This window comes from Sturnira hondurensis, unplaced genomic scaffold (assembly GCF_014824575.4).
Source record: "Sturnira hondurensis isolate 20B ecotype Veracruz unplaced genomic scaffold, ASM1482457v3 Scaffold0014384, whole genome shotgun sequence".
NCBI classification, from domain to species: Eukaryota; Metazoa; Chordata; class Mammalia; order Chiroptera; family Phyllostomidae; genus Sturnira; species Sturnira hondurensis.
Window position 1 is genome coordinate 8,368,573 of NW_028087015.1, and position 24,762 is coordinate 8,393,334.

The window sequence follows — 24,762 nt, forward strand, 5'->3', positions numbered from 1 at the left end:
CTATAACTTTTTACATTATAGTAAAAAGTTACTATAATGTAACTTTTTGTAGTTTCCTTGGTGCCTTTAGAAGGAGCTTTCAAATGTATTTCTGATACTGTGGACTCATTACGTTTGCAATATTGATGTAAAATAAATCATGGTAATGAGGGTCTATCATACATGGAAACATCTACTTGATTTTTTCAAATGAAGTCACTTTATTTCCTTTAAAAATGTGTGTTGGTTGACTCACATGGTAAGACCGTTCTTTACTGTCTCAGGCACCAGGCAGTGATAAAAATGAAAATCAACATGGTGAAGCCCAGTCACAAAAGGAGGGAGACTGACCACGAGGCAGTGCCCTTGCTGCGGCCTAGGACTGCTTCCTCCTTCTGCCTGCCAGCCCCTCTCCTGCCACCACTGAGGGCTGGGAGACTCTCCCAGGTCACCCAGACTTCAGGACACCCCAGACTTGACCTTTCCATTGAGTGCAGATGCCCCTGCCACATGTGTGTGGGGACCCTATGGGATCAGCCCAGCCGGGCCTGGTGATGGGTGTGTGGGAAGGGGCGAGGATCATCAGGGCCCAGCAGAGAGCCCTCCCAAGGCCCAGAGAGTGGTGGTGGTTTCCTTCGTCTGGTCGAAGAGCGTCTCCAAAACAACACATGTCAGGGGCCCCGGACAGAGCGTGGATCCGCCCCTGCCTGCAGCACGTCACGCCCTGGCCAGGCCTCCTTTGGGGTCCTGAGACTCCTGTGTCCTTCACAGGGGAGAGCAAGCCAGCCGCCCCCCATTGCTGGGCCAACCCCAGCTGCTCCCTCTGTAGTGGCCGCCTGCCCTCCCCTGTGCCACCTCTCGATCTTGCGCATGTTCTCATACTCACCTGTGTTGAGACCTGAGATGGAGGTCACTCACTCACACTCTGTCCCATGACTACTCTGCTCCTGTGGGGACAGATGGGCATGGGGATCAATTCCAGACCCCAAATGCACTTTTTAGGACTGAAGACACCCCCAGAGAGCTGCTCATGACCTGCCAAAGGGGTCCTGCCACGTGTGTGCCTCAGTCCCCTTGTGGCAGCACCAGCACAGGTGGGGGTTCAACAATAGACATTCACATCCTGGGGGCTGGACCCTGAGATCAGGGTGCCGGACAGTCGGGCTCAGCCAGCTCTTTACTTTGTCCTCACTGGTGGGAGGGCCCCGCTCTGTGGCATGTTTTCTGAAGGACAGTTTGGGCCTAGTACCCCTCCAAAGGTCCACCTCTGGACACCATCACCTTTGGGGTGAGGTTTCAGCATATGAAGTTTGTGGGACATGGACCACAGCCGTGTGCCCCACCAGCAGCCCTGGGGCTCATGTTCCAACTGACACTGGGTGTTGTCAGACATTTTGGTTTTGTTCTTTGGAGGATGAATGGTAGGTAGTTGCTTTATGTGTATTTCCTTCCTTTCATCATTCAACGGTAGTTGTTAAGTCCCTGGTAAACACCAGGCCCCGTGACAGGGCTGGGGACACACCAGAGATGGAAGGATGCAGACATTTCTGCCATGCTGAAGCTGACACCCATGTGTGTGCATGGGGGAAGGGAGAAGTGACCTCAGAACCACTAAGTTCTGTAATGCATCATAAGAGGATGGGTGCCACACAGGCGAATTAGCTGGGGTGGGGCAGGGGGCAGCCCAGGTGGCGGCTTTGTGTGCAAGGCTGTGCTGGGAGGCTGTGTTTGAGCCAACACCCAAAGTTTGCTTGCAGGTGCAGGTACACAAACAGCTCAAGCAGGTGGGGTAGGAGGGACCGTGGAGTGGCATGGAAGGGAAGGAGAGGGTGGGACAAGGCCCTGTAGGGCCTGCAGGTCACAGGTAGGTCGAGTGAGAGGGAGTGGCAGGGCTTTGAGTGGGAATGACCCTGGTCTGTGGTTTGAAGGCTGTGAGGGCTGCAGGGTAGGAGGGGCCCTCTGGCCTCCCTGAGAATGCTGACCAGGCTTGGGGCAGCACAGACTTAGTTTCTTCCCTGCTCTCCTGTACACTCGCTCTCGCTGGGCGATTTGTGCCTTTCTTTGCTCAGGATAGCAGTGCCCCTCAGTCAAAGATCACTGCAGCTTGTTTTTTTCAGTGAAGGGTTTTTTTTAATCATAAAAGTTTAAGATTTTAGTATAGCAAACTGTTTCTTTATGGCTTAGGCATTTAGCATCTTAATGACTCTGACAGTGCCTCTGACATAAAGCCCATTTTGTCTGACACCAGCTTTGTTGGCTCCAAATGGCCATGTGCCAACTGCTTCCATGCCTAGCTATCCTGTTTGTGTTTTGGGCTTTTCTCATTAACAGCTATTCTGCTGCTTTAAAATTAATTTACTTGTGTTCTGATCATTGATATAGTTGAACATATATCTACTTAGTGTTCCGAGTTACATATGATCCTTTGGCATTTTCCCCTTTCCTGCTGTCCATGTGGGATTGCTGGGTTTCCTCTCTTCCTTCCCTCATTTGTTTGGAAATCACAACTCTTTCTGTTTCTTCAGTGGTTATCATGGATGTGCCTATTTAACAAGGTCTCAGTTGGAGATAACCAAGATCCCTATTCCCTCAGAACTGACACGGGTCTCAGAATGCTTCAGAACAGGCCTCCTCACTTCTCTTACTCGTGCCAACATTAAAGGGGCCTCTCTAGAAATGTTCCCAGTTTGCTTCTGCCAAGGGGTGTTCAAGTGAGAGCTTCTAGCCCAAGGAGGGTATAAACGCAAGTGAAGTGCGGGCCCCTCGCTTTGAGTTCCTGGGTGCCTTCCTTAACCTCTGGGTCCCAGTAATGGAAAGAAGCTAGTTTTCAGGGCTGTTGTTTGTTTCCCCTGGTCCACTCTTACGCTGATGCACCCTTTGAGCATACTGTCCTTATGGAGGAGGGTCAGAGTCCACCCACTGGACTGTGGCCTTGCCTTGGGCATTAGGAGTATCTCCCCCACCCCCACTCCAGGGGAAGTTTTCACTCATCTCACTCTCTCCTCTTTACCTTGCCACCCTGGTTGTTTCTGTGCTTGCTTGTGAATTTTCCTGTGCATTTAAATAGGTGATTGCTATTTTTATTCAGTGTTTTATAGAAGGTATTCCAGTTATTTGGTTTGCAAAAAAACCCAGAAGTCAAAAAAGATTTTTAATCAATATTTTGTTCTCGTTTTTAAGGATGAAAAAAATAATTTAACAAAGTATCCCTGGCAAACTGTGCACCCAGGTGTGTGCATGTTTGTGGGATCACATGTGCATGCATGTGTGTGTTCACATGTGTGCGTGCAGGCGCCCATCCCCTTTGCTGCTGCCCCACCTGTCTCCCCTCCACATCCGCTCACTCGCTGCCTGCTCAGGACTCTGCCCCGTTAGTACCAACTGGGCTGGGCTAACTTCCAGGATGTGCCCATTGGTAGTCTAGTAGTTAGTAACAGTGAAAGGTTCCCTTCTCAGTTCGAGTTAAGGCAATGTACTTCCCACTACAACAGACAAGCCTGAAACCTTACTAGTACATGTTTCTCCCTCAAGGAGAAACGCATGGACCCTTCTCCCCCAGCTTCCTTTCCAGCTCACGCCCTGCGACTCTCGCACCTATCCAGCGAGGTAACTTCCTCCTCGACAATCGGGCTCGGCCCACGGCCTCGCATTCCGGCATTCCCCAACCACCAATCCCAGGTGGGCTGCTCCTTTCTGATCTGTTTGTACTCCCTGACGGGCTTGGTTCAAGTCAGATTCCAGGGTGCAACGAGGACAGCTCACGAGGAAACTGCCAAGTGACACGGAGGGTGTCGGGTGTCACACGTGACGCTCATTTACAAAACATCCGCCACGTGCCAATCGTTGGTCTGGAGAAAGGCCCCTGCTGCACCTTGCCTAGTGGACAAGTGTGGCCTAAGAACAGGGAGCATCAGAGATGGACGCCGTGGTGGACACACACACAAAACTGCTATGGAGGACGTGCAGGACAACAGCACGGGTCACGGTGAGTCCGGAAGACGGGTCCGAGGGAGGGAGACGGCCTGTGCATTGATAGGAGAGGGCTGGAGGACCCCATCCACCAGAAGTCAACCCGCTAGAGGTAAGGGTAGCAAGGATCCTGGAAGCCACAGCCGTCAGGCGCAGCGGGTGGTTGGGGGAGCCGCCCGCCCCGCCTTTCCGGTCGTGCAGCCGGAAGCGGAAGTAGTCGCGGATCGCTCAATTCCGATCAGGCCGCGGGCCGCCGCAGTACTGACGGTGAGGGGGCCGCGGATAGGGGGCGCGGGTAGACGCGGACGCAGGTTCCCGGGCGGTGGTCGCCGGCCTCCGCCGCGGTCCCACCGCGAGCTCGGGCGGGCGGGGCGCGGCTCGGGAGGCGGGTGGCGCAGCTCTGGCTGCAGCCTCCGCGGTCCCGTCACCCTAGTTGTGTTCGGGCCGCAGTCCGTCGTCTGCTCCGTCTGAGCGGGCGCGGTGTCGTCCCTCGTTTGGGGGCCCTGTCAGGAGATGACCGTCGGGTTTCGAGGGCGCTTGGCTGTCCCCGAGAACGGCATTCGCAGCTGAGGCCGCACATATCCCCGAGGCGTGGAAAGCTTCGCGCACCTGTGGCCGCTGGAGACTCCCTCCATGTGAAACACTCGGCCTCGAGGTGAAAATCGTACAGGTGTTAATGTCGCTGTCAATGCTGGAAACATGTCAGAGTGAAACAAGGAAACAAAGCAAATGCAGGGTTATATACGCAGGTGGATATCAACTTCGGAATGCAAAGGAAAAACGGGAGCCCTGGCAGAAGTGCCTGCCCCTGGATGGCGGACTTAAGGCGGGGTTGCCTTAAGATATTCTGCATTGGTGTCCATAACTTCATAATCAGAAAAGAAAGAAAGACAGTGGTTCCGATATAGTTCCACTTGAAAGAGAAAAAGCATATTATGTACAAGCCAGAGGACTTATTTAACACTTAGAAAATCCTCCGTGAATTTCAGTGTTTTTCTGTAAGCATGTGGAGATGGGGAATGGAAATTTTAGGGAGAGGGTCGGTCTTTTTCATACCTTTGAGAAGTTGTGTACAGAAAACATGCATGAAAATGGAAGTTCGATGGCTGAAGTCCAGGGGAACCGATTCTTGTTTGATCCTCTCATTTGCCAGAAACCAACTCTCCCTTTTGACTCCATGACCAGGATGTTAGTGGAGCTGGGGTTGAAGGCAGGTTTGCTTGGTTTGGCAGCATCTCTTTATGCTGTGTCCAAGCCTTCTGTCCTCTCACCTTCGTTTACTTGGCTGTGTTAAGTAGTAGGAAACAAATCTGGATGCTACAGACAGTCGTAATTCTTGAGGGGTATTGTAGGATGTGTGCTGAGGCTTCACCTGGGGTGGTGAGGTGTACTGTCCCTGTGCCTCTGTGTCCCCACTGAGTGGTTCTGGTATAGCTGTCCCACTGGCATGGCCAAGGGGTGGTGTGACAGCTCTGGAAATGACAGCTCTGGGGGCCCTGTCTGGGCAAGAGAAATGCCTTGGAGACTGCCATCTGATGTGCTGAGTGGTCGGGGGCCCACACAGAGACATCTTCCATATGTTGATATCTTATACCTGTGAATGCCTCTGCTCTCCCTAAGGGTAGAACTTTCTCCATGTTTGAGTTCTTAACTTTTATATTTACTATTACAGTGTTGATGATCGTAGTCCAACATTCTTTCAGGTTTACTGGATTAATCAAATGCTCTCATAAGTCCACTATGAACAACTGACTATTGGCAGGGTGGGGGGGTGAGTTGTGTATCTGATGTTACTACCTTGCTAACAAACCTCCCCTCCTATTCACTCTCCCCCGTTCACACAGGGTATGTAACTTTAGTATGACAGGTTCCGAGATTCCACCTGCTTTTTAACCATGAAGGAGACTGACCGGGAGGCTGTTGCAACGGCAGTCCAAAGGGTTGCTGGGATGCTTCAGCGCCCGGACCAGCTGGACAAAGTGGAGCAGTATCGCAGAAGAGAGGCCCGGAAAAAGGCCTCCGTGGAGGCTAGATTAAAGGTATACGGCCAGAGAGACCACAGGCACCTGCTGAATCCCCAGGCGGGACATAATCATTTATCTTGAGTTCTAGGCTCTTAGCTTATTATAATTTTCCTAATTAGACTAGTGATGATCTGGGAAGCGGCAGAGTGGAACATTCCCTTTACTTAGTACATTCCTTCCAGCAGTATATTACCCATCAGTAGATTTATAAATAAGATTGTGGGAATATTGAAAACACCAGGAGAACAATCTTTTTAAACACCTGGAATTTCCACTTAACTTTTTCAAAGCTTTTCTACAGATTGCATCCTGAGAATATTTTGTGTAGATCACTTCAGCATGTGCTGTAACAGGCTGACTGTGGGCCAGGTATTCTGCTGGCCCTGGGAGAGGAGGGAGGAAGAGAGTTAGACACAGGTATTGGGTGTGTAAGTGGGGCAAGAAAGAAAATCACTTTTTTCAAGATATTTCGTGATTTGGATTGGCTTGCAACTTAATTCATATGAAAAGGGGAGGTTTCATTAAAACATGCACATTCACTATCGTTATAAAAATGTTCAAAACCCTGGGCTGCCTGGTGACAGGCAGCAGAATGGCTGCAGGGGTATTCCACCTTTTGGCATCTCTGGGCCTCACTGGAAGAAGAAGAGTTGTCTTGGGCCACACATTAAATACACAAACACTAATGAAAACTGATGAGCAAAAAATATAAGTAAATTTACGATTTTGTGTTGCACTGCATTCATAGCCATCCTGGGCTGCATGTGGCCCATGGGCCACAGGTTGGACACCCCTGGTTGAGGATTTGTCTTTGAGGGAAGTTAATTCTCACACTGATATGGCAGTGAGGTCAGCTGTCCACCAGAAAACACTAGTATCCAGGTAAGGTAAGGGCAGCCTTGGTGAGACAGAATGAGGCCATTTGTTTGTACCAAGGAGGCATCCCCAAACCATGGATGGATTGTAAACAGCAGTTTCATATTAATTTTAAGGTGTGGAGTTGCTGCATTTTTAGTTAGAATTTTAATCTGTTCTAGAAACGTGTGGGATTAACTAAGGATTATCAATAGTGACTTAGAAACCTTGTGCAGTCTTTTGTTAATTATTTCTAAATGCAATTTAAGACTCCTGGATTAAAGGTATTCCTGGCCTCTTTTGTGCTACCCAGTCTTTTCCCTCCCCACTGCCTGTGTCCTTTGTCCTGCCCTGTCCCTTCTGAGTGTACAGTTCACTGGGTGGCATGCCAGGGCCCCGCAGAATGAGTCCGAACCATACACGCACCAGCTCTGCACAGTGGGGCTGGCTCCCCTTGAGTGGAGTCTGGTTCAGGCTGAATGGCAGGAGACCCCTTATCTCCAAAGCTGATGGGCAAGTCCTGACAGTTTTCTGCACTGAGATAAGGCCTGTTAGGAAACTGAGAGGCACCTGGGAAATCACGGGGAGTGGGGGGTTCCTTCTAAAGATACCATTTAATGGGTGGCCACAGGACCTGAGGTGCACCCACAGTGTCATCCATTGCCTTCAGGGGGAAGGGCTAGATGAGGGATGTTGTGAGGTTTTCTCAAAAAGCTTTAAAAAGTATTGTGTTTTTTCCCCGAAGCAGCAATGAAAAAAAAGTTCTCTTGGGAATCAGTTGGGTACTTGTTGAATTTTACTCTCTTTTCTCTGGGTATTGACTCTTCCCTGCTGCTGAGATAGCATTTCTCTTGGGAAGCTGTGTTTGTGGCTGCCCGGCACTGCTCACTGCCCACTGCCCACTGTCTCCCCCAGGCAGCTATCCAGTCTCAGTTAGACGGGGTCCGCACAGGCCTGAGCCAGCTCCACAATGCACTGAACGACGTGAAGGACATTCAGCGGTCCTTGGGCGATGTCAGCAAGGACTGGAGACAGAGCATTAACACCATCGAGAGCCTCAAGGACGTGAAGGATGCCGTGGTGCGGCATAGCCAGCTTGCTGCTGCCGTGGAGAACCTCAAGAACATCTTCTCAGGTAACTGGGCTGACAGCAGGGCAGGTGGGCAATGCAGGCATCATAGGGCAGAGTGCTGCTGGCGCGCATGCCCATGGCTCTTGCTTGGTTTTCCTTGCTCTGTGGGTGATGCAGAGCTGGTCCAGCTTCTGTGCAGTGTGTTTTGTAGACCTGTTTCAGAGTGAGCAGTAGGTGTGATTTCTACTTGCACAGTTAGCTCTTATTTTGAACATGGGTGGAAGTGATCAACTGAGCAAGTAAAGGCTGGTAGCTCTGTGCTGGTCAGGACAGAGTGGGTAACTGACCCACTGCTGTGTGAGCTGCGTTCACTCAGTGGTAGGGCGGCTATTGTTAGATCAGTAGACCAGCTGGGGCTCTGCCAGGTGCGGAAGAATAAAGATGTGCCACACCCATGAAAGGAACTTGTGGTCTGTGAGAGAAATGGCCTTGTGAACAGGACAGACAGGGAGTAATCATCAGAGGGTGAGGTGATTAAGGAGAGGAACAGTTCCCAGGAGGAGGAAGAGTATGCACAGGCCTCGGGCCTGGAGGGAAGGTGTGCAGCACATTCTGGAGTCTCAGTCTTATTTGGAACCAGACTGGGTGGAGGCTGTGGGGCTGGTGGGGATGGTCTGCGGGCAGGAAGGTATGGGAAGGACCCTCCCAGAGTAATCTCCCAGCACCTCCATGATGGTAGGGAAAGTGTTCCAGGGCCTATTCAGGGAAGTGTCAGCTGTCACCTAGGTGGGCTCCCTCTTGTGTGCAGCACAGCTGATGCTCACATGATACTGGGACGGAAGCTCCCCATGTGCTGCCCCTCCCCCCAGAGCCTGCCCCTCCCCCCAGAGCCTGCCCCTCCCCTTGTCCCCTTGCCTCCTTGCCTTCATCAGGTTCACCAGCATCCCAGCAAGAATCCTGGGGTTGATCTGATCACTTCTCTGCCTTCATCTCATATCTGGTCTCAGTGAGTTCTTTCTGTCTTTCCATAAACTCTACCTGACCCCTGAGTGTAACCCAGCACTGTTCTTCCTACCAACCTACCGCTGTGAATCCGTACCACAGGAGGCCTTGTTTTTGCCACCTGGTACCTTGGTGATCTGTGTCCTGTTCTCACCCCTGTGTCTGATGGCAGCATGTTGAGCACCTGGCCCCATTGCTTCGCGCATGTTTGTCTTCCTGGGCCCATGCTCTGAGTCACTTCTTGTGTCCCCCATTAATGGCCTGGCAGCACTCCCAACTCCACGGTGGGTGCCTAGGACGCAGCTCGCCTCGATGACTGCCGACTGCCTGCCTGGAGCTGGAGCAAAGTCCTCGTGCCAGGATATCCTTCAGTCAGCCGGTGCCTTGCTAGTGAATTTCCTCCTCTCACACTTGCCTGTGGACTGGCAGCATTTTCTTCCGCCTTGGAAAGCTAATGCCGAATGACTGGAACATTTCTTTACTGGAAGATGTTTATCCACAGAAGTTGAAAATAATTCTGTTCCCTTGATGAACAAGTGTGCCTATGTCATATATATATATATTTTTTTGTTAGGAGTAGATTTTTCCTGGGAGGACACCGTGCTTATTTGGCTCCCTCCAGACTTTTCCCATCGCCTGTAATTCAGTAGTACTGTGCACACAGTGTTTTCCCCCGCTTTTTGAAAATGAAAATATGTTTAATATAAATGCACTGTCATCACCATTTGAAGTGTACAGTTTTGTGGTTTTAAGTACTTTCATATTGTGCTACTCTCATCACCATCCATCTTCAGAACTCTTCATCTTATAAACCAAACGTCTTCGTACAGTGCAGTATGTCAGTCATACCTCAAAACTGGAGGAAAATCCCCTGAAACTACACCCATTAAGTGATAGTGCCCTGTCGCCCGTCCTGTCAGCCCATGACTCGTCAGAGGCCTGTTTAGATTTTCTGTTTCTTCACAATTTGGTCTCGGTAGGTTGTGTCTTCCTAGTAAGTTCCATTTTATCTAGGCTACCCAGTGTGTTGGCCTACAGTTGTTCCTGGCATTCTCTTTATTTCTCTTTATTTCTGTGGTAGTAATGTCCCCCTTTCATTTCTCATTTTAGAATGTGAGTCTTTTCTCTTTTTTCCTTAGTCCATCTAACTGGAGATTTGTCAGTTGTGACCTTTACACAGAACCACATTTTGGTTTTGTTGATATTCTCTATTTTTTGTTCTCTGTTTTTTATTTGTGCACTAATCATCATGATTTTCTTTCTTCAGAGTAGCTTTAGGTTTAGCATATTATTTTTGTAGTTCCTTAAGTTGTAAAGTTAGGTTGTTGATTTGAAATCTTCTTTTTCAGTGTATTTATAGCTGCACACTTTTTCTTTAGCACTGCTCTCTTTGTAGCCTGTAAGTTTTGGTATGTGTTATTATTTTCGTTTGTCCATAAGTGTTTTCTAATTTCCCTTGTGATAGTTCCCTCGACCCATTAAGAGTATGTTGTTTAATTTCTGCAAACTTGTGAATTTTCATCTGTTACAGGTTGCTAATTTTATCCATTGTGGTCACAAAAGACACTGTATGATTCCTGTCTTTTAAATTCCACTGAGATTTAATTTGTGGTCTAACCTATGGTCTATCCTGGAAAATGTCTCATGTACACTTAAGAAAAATGTATGTGCAGTTTTTGTGTCCTGTTTTGTATATGTCTGTTAAGTCTGGTGGTTTATGGTGTTGCTTAAATCCTCTATTTTCTTACCTTCTGTCTGATTTTTCTAGCCATTGTTGTGAGTGGTATATTGAAGTCTCCAAGTATTGTTATTGAACTGTGTTTCTCCATTCAGTTCTGTTTGTTTTTTCTTCATATATGAGTATTTGGTGGTCTCTCACTAGGTGTGTAAATGTTTATGATTATTGTATAGTCGTGCTGGATTGAAGCTTTTATTCATATATACTATTTTCTTTTTCTCTTGTAATTTTTTAATATTTCAGTATTTTGTCTGGTATTAGTATAGGTGCCACTATAGTTTGAAATTTAATTCTAATTTTAATTCTAATTCAAACATTTTAATTCTTTTCTGTTTTCCTTTTGTGTATATTGCATAACTGTTTTCTGTGTTCTTCCCATGGGATTACATTTAACATCCCAGTTACAACACTTTAAACTTATGCAAGCTTGATTTCAGTGACATAAAAACTCTACCTCTGCAACTCTCCTCACCTCCTCTCAGTTACTGATGTCACAGAATTACATATTTGTATATTGTGTGTCCAAAAACATAGGCTGATAGTTTTTTTAATGCATTAGTTTCTCAAATTATGTATAAAGCAAAATGTAAAATTATAAACCAAAGTTACAGTAGTCCTAGCTTCGGACTAATATTTTTATTTTCTCTAAATGTATTAGCCTCTTAAATTATGTAGAGTAAAAAGTAAAGTCACAAACCACATTTACAAAAGTAGTGGCTTTTACAATTACCCATCTGTTTATCTTTACCGAGATACTTGTTTCTCCATGCAGCTTCAAGTTAGTGTCCGGGTCCTTTCACCTCACCTTGTAGAACTCCCTGGAGCGATCCTGGTGGGGCAGGCCTGGTGGTTAGGTGCTCCCTCGGCTTTTGTCTGTCTGGGTATGTCTTAATTTCTCCTTCACTTCTGAAATACAGTCTTGCCAGATACAAGATTCTTGGGTGACAATTTTTTAAAATTTTTATTTATTTATCTTTAGAGGGGAAGGGAAGGAGAGAAGGAGAGAAGTATCAATGTATGGTTGCCTCTCGTGAGTTCCCTGCTGGGAACTGGCCTGCAACCCAGGCATGTGCCCTGACTGGGAATTGAACCACGATCGTGTGGATCGCAGGCCCGCAATCAATCCACTGAGCTACACCAGCCAGGGCTGGTGACAATTTTTTTTAACACCGAATATACCAGCCTATTGTCCTTTGTCTCCAAAGTGTCTGATGAGAAATCTGCTTACAATCTTACTGATGATCTCTTGTATGTAATGAGTTGCTTCTCCCTTGCTGCTTTCAAGATTCTCTCATTGTCTTTGGCTTTCAGCAGTTTAAAGGTCTTAGTATAGGTATCTGAGTTTTTTCTACTTGGAGTTTGTTGAACTTTTGGATATTTTTACTGATGTATTTCATCAAATTTGGTAAAATTGTTACTGTTATTCAAATACTGCCTCTTCCCTTTTGTCTCCTTGTCTTCATCTGGCATTTCCGCGGTGTGCACGTGTCTGCCTGACGGTGTCCCCAAGGTCCCTTCAACTGCATTCACTCTTCTTCAGTTATTTTTCTTTCTGTTTCTCATAGCACATAATTTCTGTTGTACAGTTTTCAAGTTTACTGATTCCCTCTTATGTCTGCTCAAATCTGTCTTTGAAATCCTGAAGTAAAATTTTTATTTCAGTTATTATTATTTTTAGCTCCTAAATTGGGGGGCAGGGGTTCTTTTAATTTTTTATGTCTTGATTTATGTTTCCAGTTTGTCCATTTGTCATTTTCTTAATGTTCTCTGTGTCTTCCTTTAGTTCTTTGAGCTGCATATTTAAAGCTTATTTTAAAGCTTTTATTTAATAAATTTCCCATCTAGTCTTTCTCAAGGACAGTTTCTGTTGGTTTATTTTTTACTTTGAACCTTCATACTTCCCTATTGTCCTGCTACTGTTCCAGCCAGGCAGGTTCGCATGGGACTCGGGCAGACAGTAGAAAATAGAGGAGCCTTAGGGATGTTCAACATGCCTTTGCTGTGGGGTGGGGCAATCCACGTGTGCCACAAGCCAGGAGTAGCATCGCAGAGAGTCCCCACTCCCTTAGATACTAAGTGAGCACAGAGCCGGCAAGGCGCCAATATCTGACCTTCTGGTGTATAACAGAGCTTAATTCTGCTCATGTGGGCCCTACTCTAGGGTATGTGGACACTGCTAAGTCATAGTTGCCTGGATATCGGGCGACGGAGCCTGGCTAACTCCATTGTCCCTACACCTATATCGTTGTATGCCTTGGTTCTTTTGGTTTAACACGAGATTTTTGAATTTAATAATTAGGTAACTCAAAACCAGATTCTCCTCTTCCCTAAGAATGCTGGTTTTTGTGTATTGTTTTTGATTTTTTTTTACTGTTATAGGCTGTCTGTGCTGGGGATCAGCCTGAGATGAGAGCTTCGGGTGTTCTCGAGTCTTTTCTGAGCCTGTGCCTTTCCCTGGGCCTGTGTAGTCACTTTCTAAATTTCCCTTTATATGAGGTTGCCTCTAGTCTTTAAATATCTGGCTTCCAAAAGGGAAAAAGAGAAAAGTGAAAGAGGTAAAGGTACTGGTCCTGTAAGTCCTCTGGATGTCTCTTCACCTAGTTGGGGAGGGGCTTGCAGCAGTGGCACCCACCTTTGTGTCTGCACCTCTGTGATCAGACACAGCAATCAGCAAGTGAGCACAGGTCCCCAGTATTTGGAGGTCAGGGCCCTTTTTGCATACTCTGGCTCCTGCAAGGTGTATGTAAGTTGCTCTAGAAACATGTGGCAGCCATGGTGGCAGCTGGGGGACAGTGGCTGCTGTTGTTCTGAGAGCTGAAATTGACCCAAATTAACTGTAATTTCCTGTCCGAGCCTTCCCTTGGAAGTTGCAAGGCTCTAGAGTTCAGTAGACTCTAGAGTTCCATAATAGTTACATCAGACAGATTGTCAGTACAATTATCCAGATAGGAGGTAGATGGATTCTGAGTACTTCCTCCTCTGCCACCTTCCCAGAATCCTGCACAGCCTTATGTGGTTTTTCACCGTGCCATCTTGTGCCTTTTTCCCCAGTGCCTGAGATCGTGAGGGAAACCCAGGACCTCATAGAGCAAGGGGCGCTCCTGCAGGCCCACCGGAAGCTGATGGACTTGGAGTGCTCCCGGGACGGTCTGATGTATGAGCAGTACCGCATAGACAGTGGGAACACTCGGGACATGACCCTCATCCACAGCTACTTTGGGAGCACACAGGGGCTGTCGGATGAGCTGGCCAAGCAGCTGTGGATGGTGCTGCAGAGGTCGCTGGTCACCGTCCGCCGTGACCCCACCTTGCTGGTGTCAGTTGTCAGGATCATCGAAAGGGAAGAAAAGATTGACAGGCGCATACTTGATCGAAAAAAGCAAACTGGCTTTGTTCCTCCGGGGAGGCCCAAGAATTGGAAGGAGAAGATGTTTGCCATCTTGGACAGAACTGTAACTACCAGAATTGAGGGCACGCAGGCAGACACCAGGGAGTCCGACAAGATGTGGCTCGTTCGCCACTTAGAAATTATAAGGAAGTACGTCCTAGATGACCTCACTGTGGCCAAAAACTTGATGGTTCAGTGTTTCCCTCCCCATTATGAGATTTTCAGGAATCTCCTGAGCATGTACCACCAGGCCCTGACCACACGGATGCAGGAGCTTGCGTCAGAAGACCTAGAAGCCAATGAAATTGTGAGCCTGTTGACTTGGGTCTTAAACACCTATACAAGGTAACACTAACTTTGCCTCTTGTATCTTCTTTTGTGTAGAAACTAACAAAAACATACTGACCTCCTCTAAACAGCCGCTGTTGTTCTGCTCCAGTCAGGTGCTCAGCACCCCAGGCATTATTTTCTGGTTGGTGAAAGTTGTCTTTCTGGGGGGGGGGGCTTGTCCTTGAGGTCAGAGCCCAGCCTCTGGTCATGTAAATGCTCTTATATTTGGGGGTGCCTCCGCCCTTGACATCTAGTCCACATTGAGCAGTTCAGGTTGGACTTTCCTGTGGTACTAAGTGTCGCTATACACTAACCCGCTTTCTCCTTGAGCTGGCACTAAACAGGTGGTTTCAGTGGACAGATGAGGATGCATGGGCCCAGGAGGTCCTTCAGAGTCACCGTGGTTGGTGAGGAGATGCCTTCACTCCTTCCCCAGATGTGCTTTCTTTTCTCTCACCAGTATGGTGGTCAGTTCAGTTGTCCTTTTTGCATTTCAGCCTTGGGGCTCTGTCACTTCACAAAAGGGTGAAAGGGTACAAGATGAGACAGTGGTCGGATACTATGAAATTCTTTAACATCATCTGGCTGAGAAAAAACGCAATGTTTTGCTAATAGAAACAGTATTAAGTACTGTATCGGAGTTGCTTTTTTTTAGTCTTGTCACTAGAGTGTAAAAATTAAGTCTCTTGTTCTAGCAGTAAGGTTTTGGGATGTTTTGTTTTTGGTATCAGCTTAGAGTAGAGAATGTATACATTTTCAGTGCAGAAAAATATGAAGATAGAGGAAACATCTCACCTTTTTAATGATGATCCTTGCAGCCGCAGCTTTGGTTGCTTCCTGTGTGCTGGCTGTCACACAGCCTGGGAGCCCATGGCTGCCACGGTCGCCCCATGTGGCAGTTGTCTCTGTGCGGCCTTGGCCTATACGTGCTACCCGTGAGGAAGGCACTGGATGATTGTCTTCCCTTTGTACGGAAGGGAACTGAGGCACAGGAGTAATGTGCCCATTCACACAGCCAGCGAGTCAAGGGTTCAAATCTGGACCCCGGGCCCTTGCCTGTGCTCCAGCCATCTGACCGTGGGGCCCGTGTTTGTGTGACATGCTGAGTTCTGTGTGTTGATTTTGTTTTTCACTCAGTACGTTGTAAGCACTTTTCTGTCTTGGGCAGCTTCCTGTTGTCTTCCCATTCCATCATATTAGACTTTATCATGGGAAGAATTCAGCTGCTTTTGTACTGCAAACATTTTCATGCTGGATTAAGGTTCTTGCGGGGGGGGGGGTTAAGTAAATCGTCTTTTAACATTGGCATAATTGTATGAAATGCCATTCTATTCAGGAGGACCTTGGATTTCTATAGAGAGTGGAGTAGTGTCATTTAAATATACATTTACGGCTCTGGCTGAGGTAGCTCAATTGGTTGGAGCATTGTCCTATAAAGCAAAAGGTCACAGGTTCGATTCCTGGTCATAGCACTTACCCCAGGTTGTGGTTCAATCCCCGTTGGGGTGCAAATGAGAAAGCAATCAATTAATGTTTCTGTCTCACATTGATGTGTCTCTTCTTGCTTCCTCTCTTTCTCACTCTCCCAAAAAAATGTCTTCAGATGAGGATAAAAATAAACACATACACACATTTTAAAGGAATGTAGCATAAGGTATATGAATTTTCTGAGCAGTTGAACCTCTGACCTTTAAGAACCCAAACACATACACAGGTATTAACCGTTTTTTGGGAAAACTTCTTTTCTGAAACTTAGTCTATATCCCTGCCTTCTTAAGCATGGTAGACTGGATACAGTGACATTTTCCTTGCTGACTTGAGTTTCATTATGGATGTCACATGTTCTCTGCACTAGAGATTACTTTCCTGTTTCATGAGACACATCTGTTCAGCACCTTCGACTTGCCCCTGGTCTTCCACGGGATATAACAGATCTCTCCAGCCCAGAGCTTCTTTCCTAAGGGGGCCTCCAGTACCACGTGATTGGGCACAGGGGATCCTCAGCCAGTGCCCAAGGCCCTGCCTCTCCTCCTAAAAAGAAATAGCAATACTTAACTGGGAATTTTCTGTCTGTTTCCTGGTTCTTAATCTTTCTCATTCCTGGATTTTTTTTGTAGCACAGAGATGATGGGAAACGTGGAGCTGGCCCCAGAAGTGGATGTTAGCAGCCTGGAGCCTTTGCTTTCTCCAAATGTGGTCTCTGAGCTACTGGACACGTACATGTCAACTCTTACTGTGAGTAGAGCAGCATGTGGTCCCAAACAGTCTGCGTCTAGTGCCCAGACGCTGCATCGGGTCTTTGCATGTCGACCTGGAACCAATGCCAGTGGGCAAAAGAAGGGAGTGAGACCCTGCCTTGACATTGGCCTCCTAAGGATACACAGGCTCTCTTTTTGGGAAATTGGGTCTTGAAACATACGTTTGCCAGTTAGATGAGGGGAGTACCCCAATCTCTAGCCCTGGATCTGGAGATTGTCTGGGATATACATTCCGCAGGTACGGAAACCGGCTCTGGAGTGAGCCTATCCTGACCCCAGTAGGCTGACAAGACCCCAGGAGGTCCTGCTGATGTGTGGTGGTGCCTGCCAGCCACTTAGCATTGAGCCTGGGATGAGAGGGTGGCAGTTAGGGCACCAAATGCTGCCCAGACCCCAGGCAGTCTCAAAGTAAGATGAGAAAGCCAGGGTCTGCTTCCTGCCTGCTCACCACACAGTGTTCTGACATGCGGAGTTCCACACCGTGGAAGCAGGGTGGTGGCTCTGTGCACATGAGGTGAAGGTACTGGTGTCTGGTCTTCCACGGACAGGTCTGTCTCGATCTTTCGTGTACTTCTGATGAACCTGACCAAAAGCATGGAGGCTGGGGGGGCGGGCACTGCGGCTATGGAGTTGGCTATCGGAATGGCTTTTGTGGCATCCCCTTGTTTGGGAATAGGAGTTCCCAGGGTGCTGTGTTTGGTTTCTGCAGCTGCACCAGTGTATCCTTGGCTTAGAGGGCATATTCTTTTCTCCTTTCCTCTGCTGCCAAACTTCCTTAGTCAAACATCATTGCCTGGCTGCGGAAAGCTCTAGAAACAGACAAGAAAGACTGGATAAAAGAGACTGAACCTGAAGCCGACCAAGACGGGTACTACCAGACGACACTCCCAGCCATTGTCTTCCAGGTACCATCTGTGGATTCTGAGGTTCACTTCTGGGTAGTTAATAGGGTCTGCGGGTTTTAAAAATGAATGCAAAGCGCCTCATTTCATAGTGAAGATAGAAAGAATCCTGCCTAGTGCATCAGGTCCTTCTCTCTCTGAAGCTGAGCAAATTGAAGGTTGTACCTACCAAGTAGATCTGTCCAGGGTCACTTTAGTTTTCCTAATCCTTTTGCACTTGAACTAGAACTGAATTCTTTGTTATTTGAGTGTAACGTTCGGATTTGAGTTTGCTTGTTTGGAGTATCCTGATATTGTAAATGCCTTTATAAATGCCACAGAATTGAGTCTAACCTGATGGAGTTGGAGAAGAATCCCTTGGGTTTTAACAATAATCATGCATTCTCATAGATAATACACTTTTGAATGCCTGGCCACCTGCTGGTGTCCCCCAGTGCCCTTCCTTTTTTTTTTTTTTTTTTTTTTTGGCCTGTGCAGTTTTTTTCAGTGGCGTGGCTGCGCCCTGTTGGAGTATTCATATGGCACTCTGCTGCAGAAGCGGGTGCTGGTGCTGTTTTTCTCCAGGCAGCACATAGTTAGCCACAGATTGGGCCTCACCCTTTCTTTATTTTTATTCTTTATTTATTCTGACATCATGACAGCCCATTTGCAACAAGAACCTGGGGTGAGTTCTGCCTGCTGGCTCTTCTGTCTTTTCAAGTTCACTTTCCCTCAGCTCCAATGTATGTCCTAATTCTTAAGAAATCCACATCAGTAATCACTGTGCAGCACCCATGTCACCTCATGGGCCCCCATCTCCTTGCCAGCTTCCCCTTCAAGGAGACCTGCCGGTTTATAGGCGACTAGGAAATGATTCACTTGCTTTTCTACCCTGAGAGAAAGCTGTTTGTTTAGCTTTGTTTTTCACATGGTGTCATTTTTTTTTTCTCTGAATTGGACTACCCTAACTACCAGTTAGCAGATGGGGTTTTATATAAGTGGAAACCTGTGCTCCCATGAGCTGATGTTAGAAATCATCCATTCTCTGGTTTTTAGATGTTTGAACAGAATCTTCAAGTTGCTGCTCAGATAAATGAAGATTTGAAAACAAAGGTACTAGGTTTGTGTCTTCAGCAAATGAATTCTTTCTTAAGTAGGTATGTATTTTTGCCATTGTACTAATTTAGAAAATATGTGTTTTTAAAAATTACAAGCAAAACTCTGTTGGTCCTGCTATGCCTTATGTTAAAAAAGAATTTAAGCCTCGGTTGGCTGTAGTCACCTTATTTTGTTGTATAGAAGGGCAGCCTTTCCTTGTTACCTCCCGTTGAAAGTGTGTCCCCAGGCCCCTGAGAACCCAGATCTGATCTGCAACACCCCAACAGTGTTGTCCATACCCCGCCGATTGGAGTTAGAGCTTCTCCCGGGATGCCTGTCCTTCCTGTAGTCTGAACTTCTGTGGCGGGGAGGACAGCTCTGGGGGCGGTGGTTCCTACCTCTGGGAGGCAAGCCAGCAGGGCCAGCCCTGGACGGGGCGCTCAGAGGGACTGTACCTCCAGGACACCTCCCTCCCTTGGAATTGTTCATGAAGAAGATTTTTAAACCTGTGCAGAAGTAGAAAGAATGACATAAAAAACTTTATCCATCATCCAGGTTCAAAAGCTGTTCATTTAAAGCCACCTTTTGCCTCATGCAGTCACCCTCCCTCCTCCCTTCTCCCCCGTGCTCTCTTTCTCTGCTGAAGTAACTTAAAGAAAATCCCAGACACTGAGGCATTTCCCTGCATTCTCTACCCTAACTCCAGTGCTACCAACCCACATAAAACTTGCGCAGTCACTCCATGGGACCATCGGACACCAAGTTTGTGTTTGAGCTTTCCCAGTGTTCGCATATGTATCTCTTTATAGTTACGTATTCTACATCACATGTGGTTTTTTGGGTTCTCAGGTCTGTGACACAGGAGAAGAGTCCCTTCCCTTCTATAAGCCACTGGCCTCTGGAGAGTACACATTGTCCCATAGAATAACCAGCATCCTCCAGCCCACCTCTCGGATTGCCACCTGCCCACAACCACAAGTTGTCTCTAACAGCTTGTGGGGTTCCCCGTGTTCTTGTTCTGTAAGAACCCTGCACAGGTGGTATGTGTGTTCCATACGGCAGCACGTCAGGAGATGCGTGCCATTCCATCCTGCTTTGGTGGCTCAGCACCAACAGTCAGGCCCCTCAGAGTTCCCACTGGCCATCCATCTGGGAGACTTGGCCTGAATTAGTCATTTTGATAGAGGAGCGAGGTGGGGTTCTTCTGTAAAGAGGAAGCTTTTCCCGTTTCCTCAGCCATTTGATTACCTGAATCCCACTTTGGACAGAAAGGTAGAATACGGAATAATTTCCCTTTAGTTGCCGATTTTCGTTTTGGTTCTTTTTTAAGATCTATAGCATGTTGCACTGTTCTGCTCCTGTACATCTTTGAGGATCTCCATAATTAGTTAAAAAATAAAATGTGTAGCCCTCTCAGTTGTTCGTTTTTGTGACATCTAAAGAGTCTCATTTATTTTTAATTCAATTTCTTCAGAGAGAGTTTCAGAAACGGACATTGTATCTAATACTTGATTGTGTTCCCATTTTATAAATTTCTAGGCAAATTGTGTCAGAAAAAATACTTTCTCAATGACTCACAATCAGATATTCCGGAATATTTGTATAATCACAATACTGAACCCTATTTCAAAGACTTGATATGAAATTAATTTTTAATAATTCATTTAAAATGACCAATTTTCCTGTTCTTTTATTAGTACAGAGCATCCACATTTTCTTTTTTTGTGTTAAAGACACTCATCTGGTCAAGCTTTAGTGCTGTAAACCATGTATTACGGGTGATGTCAGCAAACACCTGCAGGTTGTCCTCTGATAGTGTTTGCTGTGGGTTGTGCGTCCTCAGATACAAAGACGAAGCCCAGCTGTACAAGGAGGAGCACCTGAGAAACCGGCAGCACCCTCACTGCTATGTCCAGTACATGATCGCCATCATCAACAACTGCCAGACCTTCAAGTAAGTGACTGTTAGGGATCAAGGCAGGCATGTGAGGACACTCAGCCGCCTCACTGAGCCTCAACTCTTCCTTTGCAGAGAGTCCATAGTCAGTTTAAAGAAGAAGTATTTAAAAAATGAAGTGGAAGAAGGCATGTCTCTGAGCCAGCCGAGCATGGACGGGATTCTGGATGCCATCGCGAAGGAGGGCTGCGGCAGCCTGCTGGAGGAGGTCTTCTTGGACCTGGAGGTGGGGCACCCCGACTGTGCACCCCAGCCGGGTGCGCCTGCCTTCCTCCTCAGTCGTAGTAGCGGCGCCGTGGCCTTTCTGTGGCATGGTGCGCCCTGGGTGGTGTAGGTCTGAGTTTTCGTCCTGCTGCATGACTGAATAGAGACTCCCGGTAAACACCAGTGGGTTACAGCCTAGAACCGTGTCGCAGGAAGGCCGTTACATTCCTTAGCAGGGTCCTGATGGCACAGAAATACAAATATAAAACTATTATTTGTTACTAATCAAGACGGCAGGGATTGCAAACGTGTTGTCGAGGGCATGAGCAAAGAGAAGATCTTGTGTTCTGTGCAGAATGTGAATTGTGCAGTGTTTGGAGGGCAGTTTTGAAACAGGTAATTGAGGTTTTAGTTTGCATACTTTTTGAACAATTCCACTTATAAGAGTTTCACCTCCAGAAGAGTACAAAATCACTGTAGCATTTTTTTAATTGTAGAATGTGAAAATTTTTAAATGTCCATCAGAATAGGGTGGGTAAATTACAGAATGTTTGTATGATAAATTCAGGGTGAGGCAAAAGTTAATTTTATATAAAAATGACAGTAATTAATAAATAACAATGCAAGAATAAAATGTTTCACACACAACTGTACACCTACTTTTGTCCAACACTATATATAGTCATTAAAGGTGAAATGTGTACACAGATAGATACCTGCATACCTCATAGGTGCGTGTGGTCCGAGTCCCGTGTGGTTAAAGTACACACTTGCTGGTCACACACCAATAGTGCTTGTGATTACCAGGTGCTGTCACTCACATCAGTACATCAGGCAGACGTGATGCCAGGATCTCAGTATCAAAGTGATGTTTTCTGTGCTCTGCTTTTTAGCCACATCTCAGTGACCTGATGACCAAAAAGTGGCTCTTGGGATCGAATGCTGTAGACATCATCTGTGTCACCGTGGAAGACTATTTCAATGATTTTGCCAAAATTAAAAAGCCATATAAAAAGGTAAGAGCTTGGGGCACAGTTGCTGGTGTGAGCTCACCAGCATGCTGGAGCCCACACGGCATATTGTGTAGAATTCAGTGTCAAATTAGTTCTGAGTGGAAGTTCAGAGGTGGTTTTATTAAGCCAAGGCAGGAGACATCAGTGTCTAAAGATAGGATAGAGGTGGAGGTGATGGTGTCTCTGAGTGAAGACTGAAACCATCATCTGGCTTTACTGCTCCTGACACCCCACTAAACCCACACTGACACACGGCCACAGACCCGATCCCCCGTGGGGGGGGTGGGGCAGTGGCTGTGGCTCTGATGAGATGATGGGGAGAAAGGGCAGTCCTCTGTCCACATACCCATCAAGACACATTGGCTACTGGACTTCCTCCGTTCCACAGAGGTCCCGTGATAACAGGGAGCTCCTGCATTAATTGCTCTTTAGTCTCCTCCAAGTCTTAACCGTACAATGCCACCCTGTCCTCATCCAAGACTGGGGCATATTTTCGTGTATACCCAGCCTTGTGTAGTTTTTGTTATCGTTGTTATCAAAAGTTTAATTTGGCCATGACTGGCATGGCTGAGCACACTGGGCATCATCCTGTGGAGCAAAACGGCTGCTGGTTTGATTCCTGGTCAGGGCGCATGCCTGGGTTGTGGGCCAGGTCCCAAGTTGGGGGCACTCGAGAGGCAACTGATCAATGTTTCTTTCACACATCTATGCTTCTCTCCATCTCTTTCTCCCTCCCTTCCCTCCCCCAAAAATGAATAAATTTAAACGTTTAATTTGTAAAATCAGGCTTTCTAACTTTATTTTTTACAGAAATGAAATGGTTTTGATATGTTGACCTCATATCCAGACACTTTGTAAAACTGTCCCTAGGATTTGTCTCCACATCTTTCCAGGTCTCTAGGCAGACAGGTGTTTTATCCATGAATATTGACATTGTATGTTCATTTCTGGTCCTTACAGCTTTTATGTCTTCTCCATGTCTTGCTGTGCTGGACATCCAGCCAGTGGGCATCTGTGTCTAATTCCAGATTTTAAAAGAAATTCTTGTAGCCATTAAAAGTAATACTTGCAGGGATACCCAGGTGCTGTAAATCCACCTGACAGACGGGTCCCTTCACAGCTGCCAGGAGGCTCTGGTGCTTAGAGGTTTGGTGGGATCAGCCAGCTCTGGTCATGTTTGAATTTCTTGTTGCTTGCACAGGTTTTAGTTCCACTGTTTATTTCTTTAAACGTTTTGTACGTTTATTTAACCATCAATGTCTGGGGTCTGTGTGGAGTCCCTGGGCCAGGAGCTTGTTGTCTCTGTGGACTCCCAGTCCTGGTAGCTTGTCTCCCGGTGTGATGATGCCCATGCCTCACACAAGGGTGTCTGCTGTCCCAAGAGCCTGGGCTGCTGGACCGGCACACAGTCCTTTGACCCTGCTCTTGGCCCCAACCCCAGGCAGGTGCTATCCTACTTGTCTTGGTTGGGGTCCTTGGGGTCTCCCTCCCTTTGGCATGGGGAGCGGAGCACCCAGCCTTCCCAGGTAGGCACAGCTCTGTTTGGTCTGGAGCTGTGATGCCACTCATCACGTCAGTGCCGTTTTATTTGCATGATTGCAGGATGACTGCCTGGTGCCCAAGTGCCACTGAGGGTGGGTGTCAGTGGGAGCTGGGGTCTGCATTGTGTTGTGGAGAGAACCATGGCCTTCTCTGACGTGTCCTCGAATGGATGGACTCAGGGTTCCTCCTTCCTCTGAAGCTCTGTCACCATTTTCCTAGTTGTGAAAAAGGCTTCTGTGGATGAGGCACGATGTGTGTGCTTCATGTGCATCTGTCCTTTAGAGCCTGTCCACTTGTGAGGGCTGGAGCTGGGGCCTGGCCCAGGGTCCCCACTTTTCCTGCTGACCCCAAACTCCAGCCTGAGGGTGAGGTGCTCTGAGACATGAGCGAGATGAGACAGCTAGAGGAGTCGACTGGAGTTGCCCAGAGTGGTGGGCATGAGGCCCCGTGAAGGGGTCTGGGAAAAGCACGTGCTATGCTGGTGCACCTGGTGGGAAGTTGTCCAGCAGCGATGTCTGGTGCTAGAAGGACATGTTGTGTGAGGCTGCAGGCAGGCCTTTTGTGGTGACCTTTATTCTCTCTGTCCTCTGGAGGGACAGTCAGCATCTGAGGTGCAGGGTCAGCTCCGTGGGCACCCATCTGCACGGTGCTTGCTTGTGCCAGGCCCTGCCTGTGTAATTCCTTTTCATCGTTGGATTTCAGGGAAACAGAGTGAATGTTGGTATGATTTTCTAAAGTAAAAAGTATAATCGAAAGTCACAGATGTGCTTGTTTACTTACCCTGAAGCCCTGCTGTTTGTACTGATGGGAAATGGGAAGGAATGTGCTCTGTTCACATGTCGACCTAGATGTGAATGGAAGTCCGTGCGTCCGCGCAGCTGACGTGTCTCTGCTCCTCAGCGGATGACGGCCGAAGCACACCGACGCGTGGTGGTGGAGTATCTGCGGGCTGTCATGCAGAAGCGCATCTCCTTCCGCAGCCCAGAGGAGCGCAAGGAGGGGGCTGAAAGGATGGTCCGGGAGGCCGAGCAGCTGCGCTTCCTGTTCCGCAAGCTGGCGTCTGTGAGTGCCACTGCCTCATGCCCTTTCAGAATTACTGCCACTAAAAAGTAGCCCTGTGGCTGCTTTTCCAGTTTCCACCCATAGGACTTTCAGTTCATCAGGATTAGTCATGTCAGGAACCAAGTGACTGATTCTTGTCTCCTGTGTAAACAGGAGAATCTGCGTGGAGATCTGTCTAACCCGTGGTTGGGGCACATGTGCTCAGGGCAGTAGCTTCTAGACCTGTGGTGTCAGCACGTAACCAGACTTCAGCTCTGAGACACAGTGCTCATCTGTCCCTTCCTTCATGCGGGGCCGAGCTGACCTCATGACCCACCAGCCCCCAGCCCCGTCTCTGTGCCTAGTGCTCCCATGGAACGGCCCCTGTGGGAACCTGCTTGGCGTTTACGT

General features: G+C 47.6%; 1 protein-coding gene across 3 annotated transcripts in view; it reads left to right on the forward strand.

The window, feature by feature from the left end:
* The first annotated feature begins 3,675 nt into the window (after window positions 1-3,675).
* Window positions 3,676-24,762, forward strand: part of EXOC3 (exocyst complex component 3) — a 31,934-nt gene continuing 10,847 nt past the window's right edge. For 2 of the 3 annotated variants that reach the window (XM_037062930.1, XM_037062928.1), the window contains exons 1-11: window positions 4,139-4,215; window positions 5,793-5,987; window positions 7,743-7,962; window positions 13,691-14,372; window positions 16,475-16,592; window positions 17,395-17,520; window positions 18,553-18,653; window positions 20,438-20,548; window positions 20,627-20,777; window positions 21,649-21,771; window positions 24,211-24,372. In XM_037062930.1, coding sequence (XP_036918825.1) covers window positions 5,844-5,987; window positions 7,743-7,962; window positions 13,691-14,372; window positions 16,475-16,592; window positions 17,395-17,520; window positions 18,553-18,653; window positions 20,438-20,548; window positions 20,627-20,777; window positions 21,649-21,771; window positions 24,211-24,372 — 1,938 coding nt within the window. In that variant the 5' untranslated portion in view covers window positions 4,139-4,215; window positions 5,793-5,843. Of the gene's footprint in view, window positions 3,965-4,138; window positions 4,216-5,792; window positions 5,988-7,742; window positions 7,963-13,690; window positions 14,373-16,474; window positions 16,593-17,394; window positions 17,521-18,552; window positions 18,654-20,437; window positions 20,549-20,626; window positions 20,778-21,648; window positions 21,772-24,210; window positions 24,373-24,762 lie in introns of those variants that run through there. The other variant, XM_037062929.1, reaches the window with a different exon arrangement.